At 33.8% G+C, this 26,605-nt stretch overlaps 1 protein-coding gene across 4 annotated transcripts; it reads right to left on the bottom strand.

Annotated features, from left to right (window-relative positions):
• Positions 1 to 6,823: 6,823 nt before the first annotated feature.
• LOC114165721 lies at positions 6,824 to 25,319 on the bottom strand. 4 transcript variants are annotated; one of them, XM_028050295.1, is made up of 17 exons: positions 25,197 to 25,319; positions 24,015 to 24,135; positions 23,529 to 23,617; positions 23,114 to 23,249; positions 22,906 to 23,035; positions 21,639 to 21,732; positions 21,390 to 21,530; positions 17,205 to 17,305; positions 15,409 to 15,522; positions 14,366 to 14,604; positions 12,437 to 12,495; positions 12,155 to 12,340; positions 11,946 to 12,069; positions 11,447 to 11,505; positions 8,098 to 8,243; positions 7,853 to 8,020; positions 6,886 to 7,188 (listed from the first exon to the last, which is right to left on the bottom strand). In XM_028050295.1, exons 1-17 carry the CDS (start codon positions 25,258 to 25,260, stop codon positions 6,886 to 6,888), a joined length of 2,274 nt encoding a protein of 757 aa, XP_027906096.1. In that variant the 5' UTR covers positions 25,261 to 25,319. The 4 variants fall into 4 exon arrangements, with proteins under 4 accessions (XP_027906097.1, XP_027906099.1, XP_027906096.1 ...); XM_028050297.1 differs by having other exon boundaries at positions 23,529 to 23,627; positions 25,197 to 25,304; XM_028050296.1 differs by lacking the exon at positions 21,639 to 21,732 and having other exon boundaries at positions 6,824 to 7,188; positions 21,390 to 21,522.
• Positions 25,320 to 26,605: the final 1,286 nt, after the last annotated feature.

Genomic DNA, 26,605 nt, shown 5'->3' on the forward strand with positions numbered 1-26,605 from the left:
ATCCACATGTGATTGCAAATCTAAAGGAAACTCTATCTTTATTGAACCTGGACAAAAAAGCCTTCCACAGTGCTGAACGAAAAACCCTTCTTCGTAGTAGAACCAAAATCCTTTCCTCGCACCTGAACCAAAAACCCTTCTCGCGCGTCGCAACCCCTCCCCAAGGTCTGCTGCCTGAAATCCAAACATCAGAGCATTCTTCCGTTTGTTTTCTCCCGCTTTCCCAAGCTCTGTTGCTGGGGTCCAAGGTGGTCGTCTACAATTGTGCAAAACAAAACAATATTTAGGGTTAGTATCTCTTTTTCAAGCTTGACTGTATTCCTCCACGATTCTCTCCCAAATTTATGAGCCCCAATTTTTCCCATTGGTTTGTTCGCTGAAATGGTGATAATGGTTCATGGATGACAGAAGTGTTTGCTTCATTGGGTGGGTTTCGTTCTTGGAGGGTTGGTTCCATTTGACCGTGGAGGTAAAGTGTCGTAGTTTCACAAAATATGATTTTGAATGATTTTTATTTTCAGTTGTACGTAGGATTCTATTTAGGAATCCCCTATTTTTTTAAAATGCTTTGTTGTGTTGAGGTTTTTGATGAAAGTATGATTGGATGCGTTATCCTTACACATTTTTGCAATGGTCAAATATGTTAAATGTATGTAGACGTATGTACACAAACTTGTTGGATAAATGTTGTTCAATGAATTGTATTAGTAGGAAGCTATATATTATTTGTACGAAAAAAGTTGCATTGTGTTTGTTACATACACAATTAGAGTTTGGTGTTTCATACTTTGGTCATGTTTTAATTGTTGGTTCATCTCCTAGTTTGAATAATTTATTTGATTCTATGGTGTTGTGTCTTTTATGCCTTGTTGTATAGTATTTGTTTTGGTGATGTGCTTTTTTTCTTTTTATGATTTGTTTTTTGTGTCATCATTTTTAGTTTTGAGGTACTGGGTTACTATTTCTGGATATCTCTACTGTGTAAGGATGTGGAAGAAGGTAACAACTCCATTAAAAATAAGGTATGAATAGTGTTATCATACATTTAATTTGTGTATGACATTTTAATAAGTCTCATTACTATAGTTGTTTAATTTTTTTATAGATACATTTGAGGCATTCTTGTTGAACAAAATATGTTGGATCTCTTAATAACCAATTAATAGCATAGGAGAAGTTATTTATTCAAGGAACCTATTTGGATGGTTTATACTATTGAAGGAGTCTACTAAATTGTCTAAGAACCTTCTTAGTAAATTATGTTCTAAGTAAGATGAAAATAGTGAATGTTTTTGAAATAAGATCCCAATCAATTGGATTTACTTTAGTGGATGTTTGTCTAGGTTGGTCCAAAATTCAATTTAAACGAAATTGAAGTGGAGAGTAGTTGCAGGAAAATGTTAAAAACTAAAAACGTTGAATTAAACACATTGTATGACTTCTTATTGTGAAATAGGAAGGAAATTTTTGTACCTGACTTTTGTAGGGTTTATATATTGTTTGGCATTTGTCAATTTTTATTGTCAAATCGTAGTGGTAGGGTTTTCCCTATTCTGTTTAAGCTTGTAAATGATATTGATGGTCTTGAAAATTTGAATTGGGGTGTTGTTGGGTATGAATATTTGGTTGAGAGCATATGTTATGCTTCTTTCTTATTTAAGAGAGGTGGAACTAAAACACACTTCCATGTAGATGGATGTGTTTATTTGCTACAGATATGAATTTTTTATTTAGTGTTTACTTTACTTGAATGATGTTGTAATATTTGTTGATGATTGACAAATCATCTTCATTCATATGTGTTCTAGTTATGGGCTTATGAGAGCATCTATGATGTGGTCCCAAAAGGGTCGATGTTTATCAACCAAATTTCCTTGTGTTTTGCATAGGATCGATGTGAAAGTGGATGATTTTTTCATAAGTCGAAGTTTATATAAGAATTTGGTAATTTTGAATTAAGTTCCTCTGTTTTTAGTTGTTAGATGGTTGTTTTATTACATGCATTGTTGTTGCTGTCTTACTTTGAAATTGTATGCAATTTGTTTTTTATATAGTTGCCTCACTATAAGAGTTTGGTTATGTAATTGTGAGAGAAGCTTTTGAAGCCTTCGATGGTGGCTTTGTTCAGAAGGGAGATGTGAGAGATAATGATGACTTAAAGCTTGTGGTTGATAAACAAGAATAGGTCATTGAAGAACTTGAAGCACAATTGAAGGAATTGAAAAGACTTATTCATAAAAGGAAGGGTGAATGTAATGAGGGATCTGGAAGGCCTTCCCATGAAATTCGTGACTGTTCATGACATCATTGGTGATGATGTTGCGGATGACAATGCTTATTGGTAAACATATGGATGATGCTCAAGAAGGTAAAAAAGCAGCATCACTTGGTAATGAAGAAGCAAATGATAGTGAAGAAAGCAATATGTATGCTCGAATGAAGCATCAACCACGGTTACATTTGAAGAGTGCGGCAATTCGAACTCCATTTGTCATATATCAAAGAAGGAAGTTTCGTAAATAGATGTTTATGCTTGTTTATTTCAAATTTCTGGAGAGAAAATAATTGATCTTTTTTTTTTGTTAGTAAGAGATCGAAATAAACACACTAAAATCCTTACCAGCCAATGTCAAAGTCAATAAACAAAAAAGTGTTGCATACAACAACTCTAACCTTATACATATAAAGCAACTAGTTTTAAAAGTCTTTACATCATTATTAGGCCTCTTCAATTATTGGTCCCCCTATGAATGAATTTGTTTGAGCTCCAATTTTATACCTTCGTATAAGTTCCTCTATTCCTCGAATAGTAACAAAAATCATTACAAACAATGATCGAAACCATTGTTTTCCCTCAAACCAATTCAGAAAGGGATTTGGAACATGTGCACTGTCAAAGTATGCATGAAATGATGCTACTCAAATGTTGAGTAATAAACCTAATAAAAACTACGGATGCAATTCCAAACTAGCAAACAGTGTAAAAGTTTAAACCTGAAACATGAGCTTCATCTCACAATAAGAACCACAAACAACAACACAAATACTCATTCAATCCACAAATGGTTCTATACAATTCGTCAAATCACAATTTCAAAGGCTGGCTTTTATCACAAGAGAACAAACAAAAAAAAAATAATGAAAAACTAAAACAATGCAGATTCAGAATGCAAATTCGACAACCGAAATGTAACAACACAAAAATTAAAATTTTTCAAACCATTATTCAGAACCACAATGGACAATCCACAAGAACCAATCCAAACCCTAAAATCCTAACAAATTCCTAACAATGAACCAAAACCCTAAACCCCAAATGAAAACTTACCTCTTACTTCAATGGTTTCCACTTCCAACATTGAAACACCACAATGCTTTCCAATCACTCACCCGACACCCAAAACTTAACACAACCACAACGAAATGGACGTCGTCTACGACACACCCAAACAGAAATAGCGATGAAGGAACCAAAAATAAACAACAAATGTGGGAATGGAGGTTGTCAAAGACAATACCGTGTAAAAGGCCCACCTTGCGAGGGAGGAAACGAACACCAACAAGAACCTACAAAATCAATACATTTTGTCAACGACACAACCAACGAAAAATAGGGTAGAAGAGGACCCTCTAGAAGAGAGACACATAATCACCAACTTTCTGAGTGGAGTATATGAAAGAGACAAACGGGAACTGACCACGGAAGGGGGGAAGACGAACACGAAGCAAAGCGCGAAACTTCAAAATGCAATGAAAAATGAAAAGCCGAGTCTTTCCACGGTGGATTATTTTCAAAATAAAACTAATTAAGTGTTGCATCTTAGGTGTCCATGTTGACATTGTCAACTTTGTCAAAAAGATACTTTCTTAAAGTATCGTTTTTGAAATGGTTATTCATTTATCTAATTTTGCTATTCAAACCGTATTCAACAATAATTATTTTAATAATAAAAATTACATTGTGGGCTTTAAAATCAAACAACAATGTTGTTTTAATTAATAGATAAAATAGTAGTAAAGGTAATAAACAAAGAAAAAGCTAGAAAAAGAACCTCATATATGCTATAGTGATAATAATTCCATTGCATCTTCCAAAACCAATCAAAATATTCAACCAGAATATCTTTTACTTGCTTAGATAGTTGAAACTCGGTGTCACATTGCACAAAAATACTTCAAAGATTTTTAACGGTGTTAAACAATGGCATAATATCATCCCAACCATCATCATCCATATCCATGCAAAACAAATGCATATAAGACATGGGATTCATTGTTTGTGACATCCAAGATCGAACGATAGAAGATCAAACTATTCATAAAATGTTGATGAGTTTGTTATCTTCATAGATCAAGGTTAGGTTAATCTCTCATCCCTATTTCCTTTCGTCCATTGTGCGCTCACAAATCTCCATTTTTGTGTTTTTCGTGTCTCTCGTCATCACCCTCAAAGACCTCACTTTGGTCGACGTTTGCGTGCCTCACTGCCACCATTTCAAAGTTATATTCTTTGTCCTGCTGCACTACCACACCGAAAAGCCTTATTGGGTTGCCATATTGGGTTTTAAGTTTCCAATAGTTGTGCCCTTGCACCCTCTATGTCAATGCACATTGTTTGAGCTCTTCATATTGTCGCCGCTTCCCCCTCCATCCCCACTTGTTGTCGCCACTTGCCCCTAGCTTTTGGTGGACTCCAAAATGCATTTCTCTACTTGGATTAGTAGTATCTAAAGTGTAACTATAGTAGCCAATTCCATCTACAGATAGTTTTTTTAATTTTTATTTTATTTTAACATTTATTATTTATAATTCAATTTAAATTTTATTTGGATTTTTAATTAAGATTATATTTTTGTTGTGCACCATTATATGTTGAACATGTAAGTTTTGAATTTCTAATTAAGATTAAAGTGTAGTATATCAACGTGTTGGGAGGATTGAATGCATGCATAAATAAAATTTGTATGGTATTTAGTAATGGATCGAAATTGGGTGAATGTTAGTCAAATTAGTGATGTGTACCAAAATGATGTTTAAGAGCTTCTACAATTTGCTCCATGAGATGGAAAACCTTTGAATGGAAAATATTATTTTCTTTGTGTTAATTGTTTGAATGAGAGATTAATCCACCTTACATTTAATTTTTTATATTTTTACCGTCTATTATTTTTACTATCTCTACATGATCTACTATTTGTAACTTAAATTGTTTTCAGCAATGTCTATCTCTTATAGTTTATATCACCTACTAGGGGTGAGCAAGGGTCGGTTTGGGTCCAATAATCCCAATCCGACTAAATCCGAATTTAAAATTTTAAAACCATATCCAATTGTTTAATGTCTCGGATTAGTCAAATTTAGATCATTCGAGTATAATTACATCTGGATGGTTAACACGTTATCCAGATAAAAGAGAAAAAAAAAAGATAAGGAAGACGAGTAACATGAGGAAGACAAGTAACAATAACAAAGATCTTGAACACTTGAACACAAATATACAAAAATTCAATAACACAAGAAATAGCTCGTGAAGGCCATGGTTGATTGCATATTTGTTGCAGTCCTCTTTAGATCTTCAAAGTTTCTTTAACCTATAATTTTCGATTTTTCTAAACAAAAGGAGGAACCAAAGCAACAACGGCAATGGCCACAAATTAAAGAAAAAAGACAAAGATAGCACATGGTGGAAGACATGTATCAACAAGAAATTAATGAAGAAGATGAACAATGACCACCAAGTGGGGAAAACCCTAACGCCCTCGACCACGACATCGACAACAATAGCACCACCACCACCTCCCACAACATCGACAGTGACCAACCCAATAATCAAAAGATTCGACACCAAAAGCATCCTTCAAAACGGTGAAGGGCATGAAAGAAAAATGAAGGTGGAAAGGGGAGAAATGAGAGCTAGCAGCATAGAATTAAGTTAAAATAAAAGTTGAACTTTTATATGTTGGAGATTCAGGTTAAGTATCTACGAAATTAAAAATTAAAATCCATTACAACCAAAGTCGTCTGAAACCAATCCAATAACAATTTTTTTTCTCAGGTAAGACAGATTTGAACGAGCCCGCATAATATGCTCATTGCCTTACTTACTCTTTCATATCTTTTTTTTATTATCTAATAACTTTTGTATTTTTATAAAATTTACTCAACAATTTCTATATATCATTTCCTTCATCAAAGTTTATTATTTACATTTTCATACATTTTCTATTTCATTTTAAATTGAATTTAAATTCTTAATTTAAATTAACTCAATCATAATATATTAATTAAAATAATTATATACAAAAAATTTTTATTACACACACACACACACACACACACACACATATATATATATATATATATATATATATATATATATATATATATATAAAACAAGATTTAGTCCTTTAATTTAATTAAAAATCATTTTCCTAATCTATCATAACTTAATATTTTAATAGTGAAAATATTATAGTTAACCAAATATTGTATGTTAACACGATATTATTATGTTACAAATTTTAATTTGGAAAACACAAACAATTAATTGTGTTATGTATAACAAATCAAAGACAATTCACTTTAATATCAGGTTTCCTTCTGTCGGGTTTGAACACAGGAAACCCTTATCACACACACTATAGAGTCCGAAGGATAAACCTTTCACCGCTATACCACATCCATAGGTTTTAAAAAACTGACTCTACTTTAAGGTAAGAATATAATCTAGCAAAAACTGTGAGGCACATGAGATCAAATTTTAAGAAAAAAAACTCAGTACCGTTGCAAATAGCAACGAAATAGAAGGTTACTAAACAGCATGTGATGATAGAGTGAGGACAATAAATATGAAATCATTTTACAACAGTGCATCGAATTGTAGTGTCAACTGAGCACTACGTTCACCTTAATTGAAGAGTCTGTTAAGATTATATCCCTTCCGTTTTCAGCCTTTGGATGATCAAGGGAATTTAATCTTATTCTAACGTGCAGTGGTAGCATGAAAATAAGATCTCTAATATCACCTTTGGATTGCAACAAAGAAGCACTCCACAAATCTCTCTCTATTTTCCCAGATCTCTTGGAGGTCAGAATATCAACTATCCTTCCTGCATGCTCCTCCCGGTTACCTTCATTTGAGTTTGGGATTCTTCTAAGTTTGCAATGCAGTACAGCGTAAATTATAACCTGTATGAAAGAAAACGAAAAAGAATAAATAAATAAACATTTATAGTTTACAAGCATATTCAAAATTAGGTAGAATAGTCCATTGGTCCTTGAGAATGTATGGAGGTTTCATCTCTCACATTCATCCTTTATTTGAGGAAAGTATCTAAATGTTATCATGAAAATGCAACTTAGTCCCTGCTGCATTTATCATAAATTACAATTTAATCCATATATGTAAGGACTAAATTGTTTTTTAATCATAATATGTAGAGACCCCTATTTGAAATGAAGGAGCAATGTGCAAGATGGAAATTACTTTTAGGACTTCTTATTTGCTTAATAACATTCACAGACTAACTTAAAAAACCCTGTTTATTTTTAAGGCCCAACTTTGAAAACTTATTTACTTTCAAGACTGAAAAGATCATTCGGCCTTATAATTATTCTGGTTCCCATGTATGTGCACATGGGATAACTACAGAACAAATACATACATGAACCTGAAAATTGATACAAATTCTAACAAGAGAATTAACCAAGCTCTTGCAACAATTGATGTAGTCTTGACAATGTCAATGGAAATTTAAGAAAATGTGCTATTCTCATTCCCATCTTGTTATGTTGCCTATAAAATGATAATAAAATGACAGCTACCAAACAAGACCAGATGAGATAAGCCTACCTCGCTTGTTCCAGGGCTAGTACAGACCCCACAGCTAATCCGGACTTTCTCATCATCTTCCACTACTGAATTTTTGTCCAGATTATCATCTTGAACATTTATTTCAGATTCACGTTTTGGAGCGGCAAGATCATCTAATTCATCATACCACTGTTGTGCAACACCAGCCTGCACCAAGAAAACATTAAGTTACTCAGAATGTAATCAGACTGCTTCACTTAGAAAGTTTCAATTTGCAAAAGAACCTTATATAAGGATCCTGGAACCTCGTCCACTCCAGAAATTTCAGTAGCTGCACCTCTTGTTTGACACCATATACAAGATTCTTGTACAGGTTCAATAAGCTCAATATCCACAGGAATATTAACATTCAAATGTATGTCAATCCTGCCTGTGACAACATTGCAGAAAAGTTGTAGAGAAATAAATAATTTTGTTATAGCATTACATTGTTGTTGATGATACAAAATGAAAGAATATAAAAGATACAAGAACAGTTCATCTAGTTACTAATCCCTTATTGTTGAAAGTCTCATATCAATTAGAGATAAGGTTAATTCACAGTATATAAGTGGGTGCAAACCTCACCTTATATGTTAGTTTTGTAAGGTTGAGTTTAGCTTAAAGTTCACTTCTTAATATGATATCAGAGTCATGATTAGAGCTTGTCCTAACGAAGTTTGTTGTTTGTTGGGTCTATTGTTTCACTCATCATCGGCCGCTGTCAAACCATCCATTAATATCTAGTCTCACGTTCGATATGTATATGCCTCGACATGAGGAGGTGTGTCGGAAGTTCCACATTGACTAGAGATAAGGCCAATTTATTGTATATAAGTGAGTGCAAACCTCACCTTACAAGTCAGTTTTGTAAGATTCAGTTAGCTTTAAAGTTCACTTTTTAATATATTAACAACTCTATAAAGAGGTAGTATGTATCGTTGGGATAAAAATATCCTAATATCTCTATAGTAATTAGGAAAAATATCCCTAGAATCTACACCCTCATTTCATAAGGTCTATGTTTCCTTTTCCAAGAGTGTGATTGTTACAAATGGAGGAGTTGAACATAATTAGCATGGCTGTAAATAATAAAGTATTTATTTGCTCTCTCTCTCATTATTCAAGTTGGCATCAGTGCTCCCAATCTTGGGGGCTTGTTTCCACTGCCACCACTGCCAACCACTGGCTGCTGCTGTCCTCCTTGAAGATAGGACAAAATGGCTGGTTACTTTTATTGACGATTGTACCTACTCACAAGGACATACGTTATGAAAAGTTTGGACATATGTTCTGAAAAGTTTGATGTTTTTCAAATCTTAACTAATGATTTCCGTTTTGTGAAAAATTAATTTCGAAAAAACATCAAAAGTGGTTTCAAATTGAATATGTGGATCATGAATTTTTTTTTTTTTGCTTAATGGTATTTTCCATTATCTAAAACGTGTTAACACTTCACAACAAAACGTGGTTGCAAAAAGGAAGAATTTTCATCTCCTAAAAGTTGCTAAAGCTCTCCTTTTCCAAATATTTGTTCCTAAAACATATTGGGGAGGAGTTGTATTAAGTGCCACATATCTCATCAACAGGTTGCCAACTCATGTCTTGAATGCCATCAGTCCTAGTGAGCCTCTATTGTGTTTATTTCACTCTTCTAGTGTAACTCTACCTTGTCGGATCTTTGGTTATGTTACTTTTGTTCACTCTCACAATCCAAATCACAATAAATTAGACCATAGAGCTCTTAAATGTGTCTTTATTGATTATCCTTCAAACAAAAAGGGATGCAAATGTTACCCTCAAAGTCGTTGTGTCCTTACCACAATGCATTGCACTTTTCGTGAAACAATCATTTTTTGTCAGTCCTTCACTTTACCAATGTTGTCACCCTCAATGAAGCTCTAATGACTTGGACTTTGCTAGTGTTTTGCGAAAAATTGGAATCTTTTGTTGATTTTGGATCAGACATCATGGAGATGCAAATGAGAAACTAATTGTTTAATGGGTGATTTTACAAAGAAGAGAAAATAGCAATAAAGACTGTTACAATGAAATTGCAGCAATTAAGGTTGCACCCTCTTGAAGAAAAAATGGCAGTGAAGGCTCTAAGTGGTAATAAAAGAGAGACCAGGTCTCCAGCAAAAGCCTAGAGACTTTGATACCATGTGAAAAATTCTTTTAGGATTTCAAGAGGACTTTTGTTCAGTAGTATATGAGAAGCAGGTCAATTTATCATATATGCAACAGTGAGAACAACTCCCCAATAATGTTTTGGAAATTTCCCCAGAAAGATAAGTGCTTGGGTGGAAGCAAGTGCCTATTTTTTTCTTTATGCCACTCCATTCTGTTGGGGAGTATAGACACATGAAGAGTCATGAGTAATCCCTTTGGATTGAAAATAATCCCTAGCATTGTCAGACCTAAATCTTTCTATGTTGACCCCAAAGTGATTTTGTTAGGGATCAACAAATGAATTCAGAGAATAGCAATATAGATGAAACAATTCTAGTTTTATTATTCAGAAAAGTATCAGAAAATATAGTAGGGTTAATGAATCCTACTGCCACAGAGCGAGCTCCTCACAAGGAATACAACATTCCTCCCGATTACCCCTCCCCATATCCCTCTCACTCCTCTTCACACCTTTTGTTCTCCTCTCATACACCCTCCAAACCTTGGGCCTACTGCCAGTGTTTAGGCCCACATCCCTTGCTCTGTCAATACCCACTTCTGCAAGACTAGCCTTGTCCTCAAGGCTCATGTGTAGGAACTGACTTTTGACGTAAAATTCCTCTTCCCATGTAGCATCTTCCATACTTTGGCCCTTCCATTGTATAAGCACTTGACTAATAGCATCTTCGCCATCTTTAATCACCCTTTTTGTCAGTATACTCTCTGGTTCTCGGTTTACTCCATCATCATCACAAGCCAACTCTAGTGGTAGTCTCTCCTGTATATTTTAATTCCGTACGGCCTTCTTTAGTAAAGATACATGGAAACTCGATTTATCGTAGATGTTAACTATCCACGTGGTCTAAGCCTGAGAAATCTGAGACCGAGTTTGTTAATTTTAATGGTCAATTAGTAGGTGTGTTCACTAAATCATTACGGGAGAATTGATTATAAGTGAAACAAGATTAGTACATATGATTTATATACACTACCTTAAGGGGAGACTTAGATGCAACGGGCTTAGGCCCATCTCTTTGTATTTTCCTATTTATAAATACATAACCCAACGTGATCTACACATGTTAGGGATTCAGCCTATGTCTCTCTTATTTCAACACCTTAATTTTAGGGATGCTATAACAAAAAAATTTACACATTATTCAATCAATCTATATTTATTGTACACTAAATATACAATATTTACACCCGTGTTTCAACAGATGGAGTGTGTGAAGTAATCACACAATTCCTCTATCATCTCAAATACACAATTTTAACAAGGATCCTAATTAAACTCAAAGACCCTAATTAAAAACCGAAAAAATCACCTAAGATACTCTAAACCAAGATATTATAATCAGATATTTCTAAAAATTTGAAACTTTAAATTCATAAATACACTGCTTTAAAATGTAAAATAACCTGGTAGCAAATCAAGATATTCCACATGATCAATTGGTGTACCCAAAAGTCCATTTCCCCTGTCAAACCAGAATAATGAATAAGTCAATTTTTCTATTAGAATTGAGGGAAGAATAGGATCATGCATATCTCAAAATGGGAAAAGAATTTCCTTCGTCATTACAAGGAATATTCCAGCCATATGGCAAGCCGATGTGGCATGTTGACACATCTAGGACTAGATATCTGGAGGAAAAAGTTCGCTAGACTGGACAAGTGTGACATTACATCAAGAAAGGATAGGCTGAGCTAAGTATATACTAGACCTATCTCAATGCCAAAGCTTACTCAAGGGAATAGACAATTTCCCAAATGATTAAAAGGTACTATGATGAATACCTAATGAAGGATCTTAACAGTTTCACTGGAAACAATCTTACATTTTAACATGGACAGAAACAGAAAAAAGTGAGTTTCTGAACAAAAGAAATCTACACAAGTTCTTTGAAAAATAACTTACACAGCATAAAATGTTTCCAGGGGGAAATTCAGCCAATAAGGTAATCCAAGTATCCCTATATTAGATAATCCGAAGTTTGAACAGACTCCAGATTCTCCACAAACCTTCAAAACCCTCTGTCCAACTAGTGAGAGAAAATTGGGAGTGAATAATCTCAACAAATGCATCCACAGAGCAAGATAGCCCTAACTAAAATTGAAGAAAAATACCTGGATCACAAACAAAAATGTGATTTTGCAAGGTTGCCAGTGAAGATAAAAGATCAGAATGTGGTAGGCCCTCAAGTAAAGAGGCGCTCTTAGTTTCGTGTTGAAACCAATCAGAGGGAATCCGATCTATGACGGATAAACGTTTCATGATTGACTGCCCACAGATCTCAAGAATTCTAGGAGAACCTACGTTAGAAAATAAATATAACAAAGAATCCATCAGTTCTAGCTAGATACAAGATTGTTTAAACAAGTAACCATATAAGGATTATTGAATCAAACCTTCCAAAACTTCATTTATCTTTCCTGAACAAATATCCATGATCCACAAAGTTCGAAACCTAAAAGTAACAACGAAAGAATCAAGGTAAGGAAGGAATATTACTTGAACCATAACCCTTAACCAAGAAAATTTAGTCATAAGAAAAGGAAAATTGAAAAAAAAAAATCATGATGTTCAACACAACAATGAAGCACAAGGGATACTGATGACTTATAGCAAAAAAAATTAGTACTTACCCTCCTAAACATAAGGTATTCTGCCACCCTACAAACTTTAAAAGTCTACACTAGACCCTGACTCTTATTTGGAGAAATAAGAAAAACTCGACTCTTAAGAAAGATGGAAAGGCTTGAGCATTTTACATGTAAATATTCTCTCAATTGCTTTTCACCACTTCAAAACAGAGAATGATGAAATAAATAGCACTCTAAATTCCAATTCCTACCTTAAATTTGACTGAATTTCAAGTCAGTAACACTAACTGAAGCAATCAGGTCATGTATAAAAATGAAAGAATACAGTTTATCTTTCGTCAATTCTACTATGTTGTTCTAGACAAATTTAACACCAAAAGGGTCTATGAAATTGAGTTATCATGATATCAAGTCATTAATACTTTGCATCTCAACTAACAATTCTGATTTTAGTGACCAAGTGTTGGCAACCAAAGCGCTTTGGTTTCATCATTGAGCAAATTGTTGCCCTGTTAATATTGGAAAAAGTCTCTTTTCTAATGTGTACATAAAAACATGGTAAGGATATTAAACATACTTTTAATAACTTCTAATAACAAGTAATCAAATATTTGTCGTTTCAATTCATGAATGCTTTCCGTTAAAAAATAATCTCTCTATTTCAGACTTCTTAAAATTTGCCTAAGCACACAAATGTCAAACTGTTAATAAAAAGGCTTACACCAGTCATTTTGAAATACTTGTAACTTTCAGTCATTTTTAAATTCCTATTTAATGAAATTAATGACAAAAATCCGTTTCTATAATAGGTTTATTTATTTGAAGCAATCACATCCAGTGAGTCAATAGTTATAAGCATAAGGAAGAGATGATGCAAGAGAGAGAAGTCAATGACCTCAATAAATTCCTATTTAATGAAATTAATGACAAAAATCCGTTTCAATAATAGGTTTATTTATCTGAAGCAATCACATCCAGTGAGTCAATAGTTATAAGCATAAGGAAGAGATGATGCAAGAGAGAGAAGTCAATGACCTCAATAAATTCCTATTTAATGAAATTAATGACAAAAATCCGTTTCAATAATAGGTTTATTTATCTGAAGCAATCACATCCAGTGAGTCAATAGTTATAAGCATAAGGAAGAGATGATGCAAGAGAGAGAAGTCAATGACCTCAATAAATTTGGGTTATCTGTGAGATGAACATTTTTTTTCTCTAAACTCCAATGCAGACACAGCAGACAAAAAGAAAACATCAGGTGATCAGGTCTAGGCTTTAAAGTTTCTGTGCATGATAGAACAAAGGATCCAAAACAATATTCAGGTTGCAGCCAACGAGAAGGCCTTACAGGTTTGTAGATGAAGAGGCCAAATACTACTAGAGCTTAGATGCAAGTACAAAGTGAATATATAAGTGGAGGAGCTGAGTTATTGAGAGAATAAATGAGAAAGTATGTAGATCTGACACATCATAGAGAAAGAGGAATACAATATATTCAGTTTCAGCTTCCAATATTGGAACATCTAAGAAGACCCTTCACTGGGAGCAACTACAGCTCAATTTTTAGTCTGTAATTCTGTCCATATTCAAATATCAATACAATCTCCCTTTTATAGACAGGAACTGTTTCCAATCACCACATCAGATCTTTGAAACTTTTCAAGACATGCAAACGTAGAGAGGACTAGATGTTTGTAGCATTTAAAAAAGTAATAAAAGCACTTATCCCACCTTCGGTCAATAATGTAGAGAGTGTCATCAACTGATTTGAGCAAATGCCATGGAAAATACAACGATGTAGAATCAAATACTTCAGATGTTTTCTCAACATTGGTCTTGCCACTGCTTTCTAAACCAAGCTTAGTCATGATCCAATTCCATATGCGAATACCTCCCTTGTTAGAGGTGCTTGTAGGATACAGAGTGTCTACTGTTCGTGCTCCCATGTCAGCTTTCCTGATAGCATGGTTCTTAGAACCAGAATAATATAAATAATAAGAAAAGAACCAGATAAGTAAATGATAAGAAACGAGTTCATCAATAGGAGTTCAAATAAGCCACAAAGAAACCACTAGTAAAAATGAAACAACAAAGAAACAAGCCCCCATGGATAAATGAAGCTTACAAGAGCCTATATGGTAAACATGATAATATGAAAATGACGTTAATCTTAAGGCCAGGAGTTGTGGGGCACCAATGTCGTCTAAATATAATTTACAGCAAATCATGACATTCCTTTTCCACTTCAAACACATAATAGGATAATATATTTATATGTAGTCTTTACATAGGATACAGTACAGGATAGCACAAGAGCTTATTAGGTTCATATTCCATCCTGATCGTATCTAGCTCTCTTAACATTTCATCAAATAACGAATTCCATGAACATCAATAAAGGAACCAACATATAAACAGCTTCAAAAAGTAGATACGCTGTAACACCTGCACAATCCTATAGAAAACAGTCCTGCTGAAAAAAATTCAAACTCTGCTACTTAATGTCTACATCCAAAAAAGTTCCCCTAAAATTTACTTTTCCTAACTAAGAAAGTTTTGGTCATTCCTCTCCAGTTGTTGTAAATTTTTCAAGCACTAAATCAACAAAAAAGTCGAATTTATTCATTGCAGAAAAGTTAGCCTTGTGTCTTACACAGATCCTGAAGAAAGAGCTAAACAAATCCTATAGCAGCCTGGACAAAACATCAGATAACCATTGAAAGAAATATTGATATTTGATATTTAAATCAGTGTATGTAATTCCAAATGCGTACCTCTGAATCCACAAAATATAAGCAATCCTCAGTAGGATCGTAGCATGAACCTGCAGGACGCCTTAATTTAGCAGATTCAAAGTCTCCATCCTCAAATCCCGGGGAAGATCCAATCTGGATAAAAGACAACAAAAAGTTATCCTAATGAACAAGTTCAGCTAAGTGGTTGAAAAATGTCCAACGACTATCTGCATAAATTCAGATATTTAATATCTAAATGGGAGAACTCCTTAGTGTATCATGACAGAAAAAGAAAGAAGACATTTCAAAATGGTTACCATAAGCATAGCACTGTCTAACACTTCTCAGAACCCATCACCAAGCATGGTTGTGACTATCTAGTATCCTACATTTATTTATAAGAAATTGTTTTAAATAGCTTCTATATAATCAGATTTCTGATTCTTTCAAATTTTCTATTATTTCGAAAGACTGTGACAAAACATAGCAAACAAAAAAATATTATTTAAAAAAGGTTTAACAAACTTTTTGGACCCAATGTTTGTGAGGTTTATTCAATGTTATCTGATTATATTTAAAAAAATATTTAGTGTTATTTGAACCTATATAACAGTGGCATGTGGTGAACTAAGTTACTATATACAATTTTTTAGATGAAATAGACTCTTACGAGTCTACGAGTCGGGTCTGCAAGTTGAGTCTACGAAGCTCTCATGAGTCTACGTAGACTCTCGAATCTAATAACCTTGTTACTATGGAATAATCTACAATCCAAGAGACACATGGGAGTATGTGGGACGAAATTTAGACAATAGTGCATACACATGAAGAGTATTCTAACTTTCACATGTCAATTTCAAGTGCATATGATGGTTGGAACTACCTCTCATGCCTTCTTGTTTTTAGGACCATCCAACTAACTTCATGTGTTTCTTTCCTTATTAGTTGGTGCCACATAAGCCTCTTCACTAACTCCATGTGCCTTTTCCTAATTTTCAAGAACCATCCATGTGCTCGCCAAGATTAGAAGTTAACTAAGTGTTAAACATAGGATTAGTGAAATTAATCATTAGTTTAGTTAGTCTTATGTGTACATTTAGGATTCTCTTTGTTCTAAACACATGGAAGGTGACTTTTCCGATCCTTGTTTGCAACATAAGTCCATAAAAGGAGATCTAAGTCCCTCTTGTAAATCACTTTAATCAAATTCTCTGAGACATCTTGGAGAGTCTTGAGACTATCCTACTCTTGTTTTGGATCTTATCTTGAAATGCTTTTTCAAGTGGCAACTCCTCATGGCCCTTATCCTTTGGGATTCATTTTAAAGGAGGCATGTTCTCTTCCATCTTCGTTAATCCATTTTCTATTTCTTTTTACAACATGTTCTTGCTTTTCCTTTGTGTTCAATGAAAGCCGAATTGAAACTGATGTATTTTACATGCTTGCACAATGCTTCTTTGTTCTTATTGGGGTTTTGAATTTTCAAACACCTCTTGAGTTGATCAATATCCAATCATCCTTGTAAGGATTACATCAATAAGACTAGTTGGAATAGGTTCGATATTCTAAATAACTATCATGGAAGATGAATAGACACGGACTTGATATAGTGCTCATCATTGCTCATATGCAGTTACATTTCTTTATTTATTGAACATAATGTATTTATTGAGATGAATATCAACTATAGAAGTTGTTGAGTACTTTTTCACTTAAGCATTTCACCATAATTCAGTCTTCAGACTAATATCAGTCCATTGCAAAGAAAAATAAGCCATTAAAGGAACTGAAATAAAAATTAATCTTGAACTGCACTTATTAACTAGTATACATACACTGTCCAGAATCTCTCCATTCCCATCTGATACAAGAATCCTATGATGATTGCAATCAGAAAAGAAAAGGCGATTATGACTTTCATCTGCAGAAACACAACCTATAAAATAGGATAAAAGAAGATGCAGTATTTAATTAGTTTCAGTCAAACGGAACCAAAGAATTAAAAATATATTATTATATCTACAGATTTTTAGTTATTAGCAAATTATAAACCTTGCTATCAATTTTCCCTTAACTAACCCAAATGCTATTTTAAAGCTCCAGGACTTTTAACATGAATATCAACTTAAGGAAAGAAACAAATGGTCAAGGCAATAAAAATTGCAAAGCATTAAGAGAGGCTTGGGGAAAATTGGGTGAATAACCAGTATACTTGCTCATATTCATATAGTTATACAAACAGATTGCCTTCTATGACAATTAAGTGTATAATATATAAAGCAGGTTACAATTCATAATAGGGGAAGGAAAAACCAACCTTTGAAATTACAAACATATGATATATATCTAGAGTGCAAATCTAACATTCTCCCTAAAGTTCGAGCATATAAACTATATGCACCAAGCTTATCTAGGTGTAAATCTTATATTGCCTATCAAGCTCAAATATATAAATTATATGCATCAAGCTTAAAACATGTACATTGAATTTGGAAACCTATCATTGTTATCAAATTTCGGCCATGCCGGCACCACGGCAGAAACCAGTAGTGGCTTCCTAACCTGCCGCCACAACAAGGAAGTGGTGAATCAGGTTTTCCGTCGCAGCTCATGGCGGCCGCTTTTGGAATGGGGGCTGGCAGTAGTGGAATGGTTATGTTGGAAAAAGCGGGGTAGAAAAAGATGACAAGAACATGACGAAGCGAAGAAATGGGCAGTTGAGGCTTGGAGAAAGAAGGGCAGCAAATGGAGAGGCATGGTAGTGGCAGCATCGAAGAAAGAAGATATAACCAGCAACAAAACCCTAATTGCATCCCTAGTTTTATGATTGTTTAAAAAATAGAGTAAAAAATTGGACCAAGTGCACTAAAAAATTTATTGAATCTAACCTAATGCACAAAACATCTTTTACCTTTTACTGCATCCAACCGCAACTGAAGTCAAATTTCATTTAACCTAAAACAATCACTCCTCTCACTTTTGCCTTTGCCCATTGTTAGAAGTTGGTTTTTAAGCCTAACTCAACTCCACAAAACTGGCTTGTAAGATGAGGTTTGCACCCCACTTATATACTATAAAATGGCCTTATCTCTAGTCGATGTGGAACTTCAAACACACACCTCTCACGCTGAGGTATATACATCTCGTGCGTGGGTCTAGAAATGGGTGGTTCGTTGGCGGTCCAATATTGGGTGAAACAAAATGTCCAAAAAAACTCACTAGGATAGGCTCTAACTTGGCTCTAATACCATGTTAGAAGTGAAATTTAAGCCTAACTCAACCCCACAAAAACCGGCTTGTAAGGTGAGGATTGCACCCACTTATATATTGTGAATTGGCCTTATTTCTAGTTGATAATCAACTTTCAACACATCCCCTTATGCCGAGGTATATTCATCTCGTGCATGAGACTAGAAATTAGTGGGTGGAACAGAATGTCCAAGAAAGTTTGCTATAATAGGCTCTAACTTGGCTTTGATATCATGTTAGAAGAGGGCTTTAAGCCTAACTCAACCCCAAAAGAACTAGCTTGTAAGGTGAGGTTTACACCTCACTTATATATTATGAAATTGTCTTATCTCTAGTCAATGTGGGACATCCAACACACCCCATCACGCCGAGCTATATTTATCTCGTGCGTGGGATTAGAAATGGGTGGTCCGATAGCAGCCCAAGATAATGGGTGGAACAGAATGTCCAAGAAAATTCGCTAGGATAGGCTTTAATTTGGTTTAAACAATGGCTCTGATACCATGTTAGAAATGGGTTTTAAACCTAAATCAACCCCACAAAACCGACTTGTAAGATAATGTTTGCACCCCACTTATATACTATGAAATGGCCTTATCTCTAGACGATATGGGACTTCCAACACACCCCCCTCATGCCGAGGTATATACATCTTGTGCGTGGGTCTAGAAATAGGTGATCTATTAACGGCCCAATAGCGGATGGAACAGAATGTCCAAGAATGTTTGCTAGGATAGGCTCTAACTTGGCTTTGATACCATGTTAGAAGTAGACTTTAAGCCTAACTCAACCCTAACAAACTGGCTTGTAAGGTGATCTTTGCACCTCACTTATATATTATGAAATGGCTTTATCTCTAGTCGATGTGGGACTTCCAACACACCACCCTCACGCCGAGGTATATACATCTCGTGTGTGGTTCTAGAAATGGGTGGTCCGTTAGAGGCCCGATATCGGGTGGAACAGAATGTCCAAGCAAGCTCACTAGGATAGGCTCTAACTTGGCACTGATACCATGTTAGAAGTGGGTTTTAAGCCTAACTCAGCCCCACAAAACCGGCTTGTAAGATGAGCTTTACACCCCACTTATATACTATGAAATGACCTTATCTCTAGTCGATGTGTGACTTCCTACACATTCCCTTACATCGAGGTATATTCATCTCGTGATCTCATGCGTGGGACGAGAAATTAGTGGGTGGTCCACTAGCGGGTGGAACAGAATGTCCAAGAAAGTTTGGTAGGATAAGTTCTAACTTGACTCTGATACCATGTTAGAAGTGGGCTTTAAGCCTAACTCAACCCCACAAAATCGGTTTGTAAGGTGAGATTTGCACCTCACTTATATATTATGAAATTGTCTTATATCTAGTTAATGGGACTTCCAACACCCACCAACAGCCACCATTGTTGTCACTGACTTTCGTCTGCCGCCAGCCAGTGCCAAGTCCTTTTTTTTTTCAATTTTTACTTTTATTTTTTGGACATAATATAATTACTTTTACATTAGAATTATATGTGGTGGTATTATACTTCTTCTAATTGCAATGTTTCCGTCATAACCCGTTATGGTTTCCATTAACTTTATAAAGGATTTTTGGGTTGTCGATATTTTCCGTTATCCGATATCGATAACATTGTATCAAAGACTTCATCAAGTGATCAGCAAGTTGATTTTTTGAGTTGATAAATTCAGTAGAAATTTCCTTAACCATTAGCTTCCCTCGAATAAAATGACAATCAATTTGCTTATGCATTGTTATTTCCAACAGATTTCATTTTACTTTTTATGAGAATGTGATGGTCATAAAAAGAAGTGTTAATAATGTAATTAGCATGATTATAATTAATAGAATATTTCTTTATTCCCTCTCATTATTCAAGTTGGTATCAAAGCACTCAACCTTGGGGGCTCTATTTCCTCTACCACTACCACCATTGTCGTTGTCCGCCAACCATTGTCACTATCATCCTTGAAGGTAGTGGTGGCACCAAAAGGTGTGTCTCATACTGGCGATCACAATGCAAATAGTCATGTCATCTTTAGAAGTGTCACGCACCACTACCTACGTCAATGTGTGTAGTCCACACACTATTCAAGAGACACCCACTTGCCACCACCACAAACAAGGAAACCCTAAGTCCATCCCAAGGCATAATGTAATCCTATGCGGCCCTTGTTTCGATAGATATGAGTTTTTCGCTCTCTCGAAAAAAAACTCTTTATTATATTTGTAAATTTTCTTTCCTCAATGCTTGAGGCGAAATTCACTCCTATGGGTCTCAGTGGTCTTCCAAATGTGGTGGGTGTCCATCCGTTTGATGGCCAGAATTATTAGTAGTGGAGCTAGTACATTTAGAGGATTATTTAAGGATAGTCAACTTTAGACCACATCGATGGTGGGGGATCAGGGTCAAATGACCACAATTTTGAGATTTGAAATAATGATGATTCACAGATCATGACCTAGATGCAGCAATAAGATGAGTGAGTGATAGTATTTTCATTGAATAATGACAAACAAACCAAGATTGACCCACTTCGATATTAGTTTTAAATAGAGGATTACGAAAAAATCAACAAATCTTCTTTGTGTTTACACTGTAGAAAGATATGCAAAAGCATTGTCTAATTAATGATGCAATATTGAAAAGGAAAGATAAAGGAGCGTAGACTTGATTTGTCCGGCTCATTCTCGGGAAATCTGCCAGACAACTCTACACCGAGATAGAAGAAATGCAGAAAAACCATTGATCAACCTCTTGGTTACCTGGGTAATATAGGAGCAAATTCTGAAGAGCAGAAAAACTACATAGATCTTTAATTATCCAATGTTGTTCCAAAGATGTACATCTCACAACATCGAGCGTCTTAGAATTACCACGCGCTTTCTCATCTAACTCCTGAACAGCTACATTTGAGACCAATATCAAAAAATGCAAATATGCAGACATGAATCATGAAAAATCGATGAACGGCACATCGTCTACAATGTTAGTCATAGAAAATTTACAATTACCTTGGCTTAAAATTTCAAGACTTGCATCCTTCTCATGATAAATTACCGGGCTCCTAAAATTTTTAAACAACATGTAGCACGCACCTTTCTCTATCTAAACATATCAAATGAATTACATTAAATAAATGTATATGCAAGCATCAAAAATATATTCATAAACAAAATAGTAAAAGATACGCCGGTAGGTATACATGAATAAAAGCAATTCCATATATTATTTATGAATAGTAAGTGGAAGGAATATGTATTTCCGCAAACTCTATAGTCAATATAACTAGAAAATGCAAGACTCTTCTATCTAGCATTTTATTGTTTCTACCACAGATGAGTTTCTAAATCCCCAAAGTTTGTAGGACAGTAGGAGGAGCAACTCAACAAACAAGCATTCTTTCCAACACTGCGTGCATTCAGCCTCCATCCTCACTGTCACTGTATATTGAATAAGATCAAATTATGTACTTTTAGCACATAAATTAAATATTCAAGTTAGCAAGTTCTCTGCATACCCACTCTAACCCATCAGTCCGTGCACTAGTACCCTATGCAATGAAGCCTTGGGGAACTTATGACATTGGTTCCTAAGGATTGTAACTCCTAAAAGAATGCCTGTTTGACAGGAAACCATTAGAATAAAAACAATCAGTAACCTTAGCCTATAGTTTATGACTTCATCTGTAAAGACATGATAATCATAGACTCATAACTGATATGTAGTAACATGGACACACCTACAATCATCTAGTTTTAATGGGTAGGATGGAGATGGGGTTGGAAGAAGAATCTGCCACCACTGCAACGATGAAGACAAATACATAATTAATATACAGTAACATGCTACAGACCTACAATGATCTAGTTTTAATGCATAGGATGGAAGTGGAGTTGAAAGAAGAATCTCCCACATCTGCAATGATGAAGCCCGGTGCCACTTCTCAGATGTGTTGGGTGATACATTTACTACTTACTGAAAATTGTGGCCGGGGATATTTTAGCAAGAATTAAACAAACATAATTCATAATGATAGAAATGCTAGTTTTTGCATGCATCATGTCTTCATGCACATCAGAAGCTAAATAAAGGTATTATTAGTAGGATATTAAGTGTACTATTAGAAGTTGTTAGAAGATTCTAGAGATCTCTTTATAATTATGACTAGAGTTAGAGTTTTGTATATATTGAGGCTGATGTACTGTTTCAAATAAAACAATTGAATAAAAATCTTCTCTCTTTCAAATTAATCCTTTCAAGTAAAGGGATTTACCTCACCTTAGGAAAAGTCTGCTGAGACAACAAAATGGGGAATGCTATATTTTCTGCCATCAGTAACTGCATTAGGTGCACTTGATCAGAAGAAGAGGCAATTGCTCCCAAACCAATAATATTAATATGAGGAAACCTGCCACCAAAATATATTTAATTAATGCAAAATGTACATTAATACAAAGTGAGGAGAGAAAATATAACTTTTGTATACCTCTTTTGAATTGTCTTTAATTTTTTAAGCGTAATGTCACAATTGAAATTACTGGCAGCAAGAACTAAAAATATTCCATCGGTTCCAAAAAGTTGGTCAATTTTTTCAGATCTATTTAACCAATAATGATGGGTGCCTGCATTTTAAAGAAAGAATAAATTATGTAAAAGGCAAAATGTGGAGAGGATGGACTATTTAACTCATTGAATCAAAAACTATTAACAATTGAACTAGTAAGATAGCAAAAATAAAAAGATGGTGCATACAATTCAAAAATCAAATGTATAATTGAACAAAACACAAGCTTCAGAATATAGATAATAAAACTAACACTCAAAATATGAAGAATTTGAAAGGCTCGTACAAAATTTTAAGAATATGAAAGGGCATGGACTACCATAACAAACAGTAATACCTTCAAATTCATCAAGTGAAGCCTTAATGAAAGATAAAAGATCAATTTCAGTGGCAGGTTCATGCAATTTATCAGCCATTGTTGAGATCCTGAATAAGGCTGACGATCAGAAGTCAGGAAACCTAACAAAGCTACAAAATCCTAAATTATGATGTTTCAAAATTAAACATTCTAAATGCAGTGTATTATTCATTAATGGAGCTACAATACAGAAGTATATTCAATCAGATAGCTTGAACTGCGAGCTAGTTAGTTACAATCTAACAGTAATACAACAGACTCCAACCGTCTGTTCTTACAAAATGACGCCTGGCTAACTATTACATTGTGCTGGCTCAATACTGATTCATCTTAGCATACTAATTAAAACAGTAGAACTGATACAGAGAATAGCCAAAGACTAAGTCTACTATCTTATTCATAAATGATGACTGATACTACGGTTTACGTTATCTTCCTATACTGTCAGTCAAAAAAAGCAATCACCTGTGTTCATGAAACCCTCTCACTTGATTCCAGTTAGCAGCTGGGTTCCGTGCAGAAGGCACCAGCATCACAGACAAAGCCACTAAGTTTAAAGCTTTGCTAGATTGATGACAACAGACACCTAGAGAGGGGGGAGTGAAATAAATATTCAAATAATCAAGTTACAATTCGTTAATGAAAATAATATGCTGAAGCATTCTTAAAAGAACAGGTAGCAATAATCAAACATCAGTATCATAAACATATCAGCAAACGAAGCCAAGAGGTTGAATAATCAAAACCTACATGGCACAACTTCATAATTCTAACAACTTTTAAGAAAACAAAACATCTGGTGATGCAGGAGAGGATGCACACAGAAAAAACGCAAAGGAAACATCAACTAATGATTAATAAGTATACAGCAAGATTAACATCTGTAATTTTGGACTGATATACTGAATCTCTCTCTCATCTTTGCGTTTTTCCATGATAGTAATGTTCTACTTTTCAATTCCCCATATGAATAACATAGACACTCACTCACCAAAAATATGGATAAGCTTACTTCCAATGATTGAAGATAAATTATGTTAGGCTTAAATTCGTGTTGTGTAGCAAATGTGATATTTTGGTCCCTAAACAAGTTTAGTAGTGCATTTTTATTTTCTAATTTTCTAAAATTAAGCAACTTCGGTTCAGTGTTAATATATCATCCCCTTACTAACAAAAAATGTAATTTTGAAAATGTGTGTCCGTTAATGATAACAGTGTCAATTATTTATAACATGTTCCACTTGACATTCTAACCTATCCATTAACATTTCCCGTCAATTATTAAATGATACAGAGTACCAAAATTGCTTAATTTTGAAAAAGTAGAAAACCAAGAGTATAATTAAAAAAAAATTTACAAGAACCAAAATTGCACATTGCCTGAACTATACCTATAAGAACTAAAATTGGAATTAATTTATCTTGTTTCTCAGATACTAAACATAATCAAGTCAATGAACAAAACATAAAAAAGAAAAAAGAATATAATAAACATCCAATCAAAACTAAGTAAAATAAACAAAATGTCACAAATACAATAACGTTTTTTCGCTCTAATAATTTCTCTTCTTTTGTCTTTCAGAGCAACCATAAGAGAGTGTTGTGAGTGCAGTGCAGACGAAAAGGCAGAGTAGAAAACACACATACCTGCTTGAGTAACGGGTGATAGAAATTTCGGAAGTTCCTTCGTAAGACGATGCCTCAGAGCCATTTCTCTCTTCCCAGAAGCCTGGTTTCAATGAACACTGCTGCAACACAAGTGTGGCGTGGGTTTTATAGTTCAACAACTGAAACAAGACAATAGGGTATAGATTAAAGAACGGTTTTAAACGGGTTTGGATCAGAACCGACCCATTGGGTTCTAATTGCATGATAGGAATAACAAATGCGTCCACTTTTTTTAAAAATAATATTAGTTATTGTAATTAAAGTAATTAAAATTATTATTTAAAAATATAATAATTTTTATATATGAAAAGATTTTTTTTCATTAACTTCTATAATTTTATAATTATATAATAAAACACTTTTGTGAACTAAAATTTTAATAAAATATACATAAAAAATAGTTATAACGTATTTTAATTTTTATTTAAAAATTATAATTATAATTATATAATAAAAATACGTTCAATTTTTATAAATTTTCTAATAACAAAACACATTATTGATACAAAGAATAAACAATGGAACAGAACAACTTACACCAAAAAGCAATTACAAAATTTAATGAGATAAAAAAGTTTAACATCAAATATTATAAATAGTCAAATGCAAAATATAATCATGTTTTATTTATATTGGGTATGGGTATGGGGATGGGGATGAATATATCTCCGCCATAATACTCGTCCCCGTCATATCTCCATCCTCATTTAAATTATTAAAATATTCACAATTAATTAAGTAACCCTATATATATATATATATATATATATATATATATATATATATTCTTTCTATTTTTTATTTTTTCTAAATATTTTGTTTGTCGTGAAACTCATTCGCATTTCGAATATATTTTTTTATCTTATCATAACATTTATGTAATTATGTTAAAATGATGCATGTCAACTAAAAAAAAATTATGTCTAACATTTGAATATTTCTATTATTTTTTAATATTTTTATTTATTGTATATTTTCCTTTCACCTGAGAATGTTTAATACTCTCAATTTAAGTGTTTAATAGCATAAACATTTAATTTACTAGGTAATATAAAAAAAATCTTTACTTATTATTATTAATTTTTGTTTCATTTGAAGAACTCTTTTATTTCGCTAAAAAAATTTGTTATTTCTCAATCATTGAGTATATATGTTGATATTTTAAAAGTTTTCTTAAATCTCTAAGATGTTTTTCGTCTTATCATACCCTTAATTATACATTTGTTTTTCTTTGTGCAATTCCTTCCAATAGTCTCCAAATTGTTTATAAGACACACATTTGTTAATTTTTTAATATTTTTATTTTTGTTTATTTTCATCATATAGAATATTATTTCGATAAATTTTATCTAATTATTTTTTATTTTCTAACTCATTACAATCATACT

Source organism: Vigna unguiculata, chromosome 10, assembly GCF_004118075.2.
Source record: "Vigna unguiculata cultivar IT97K-499-35 chromosome 10, ASM411807v1, whole genome shotgun sequence".
Taxonomy (NCBI): domain Eukaryota; kingdom Viridiplantae; phylum Streptophyta; class Magnoliopsida; order Fabales; family Fabaceae; genus Vigna; species Vigna unguiculata.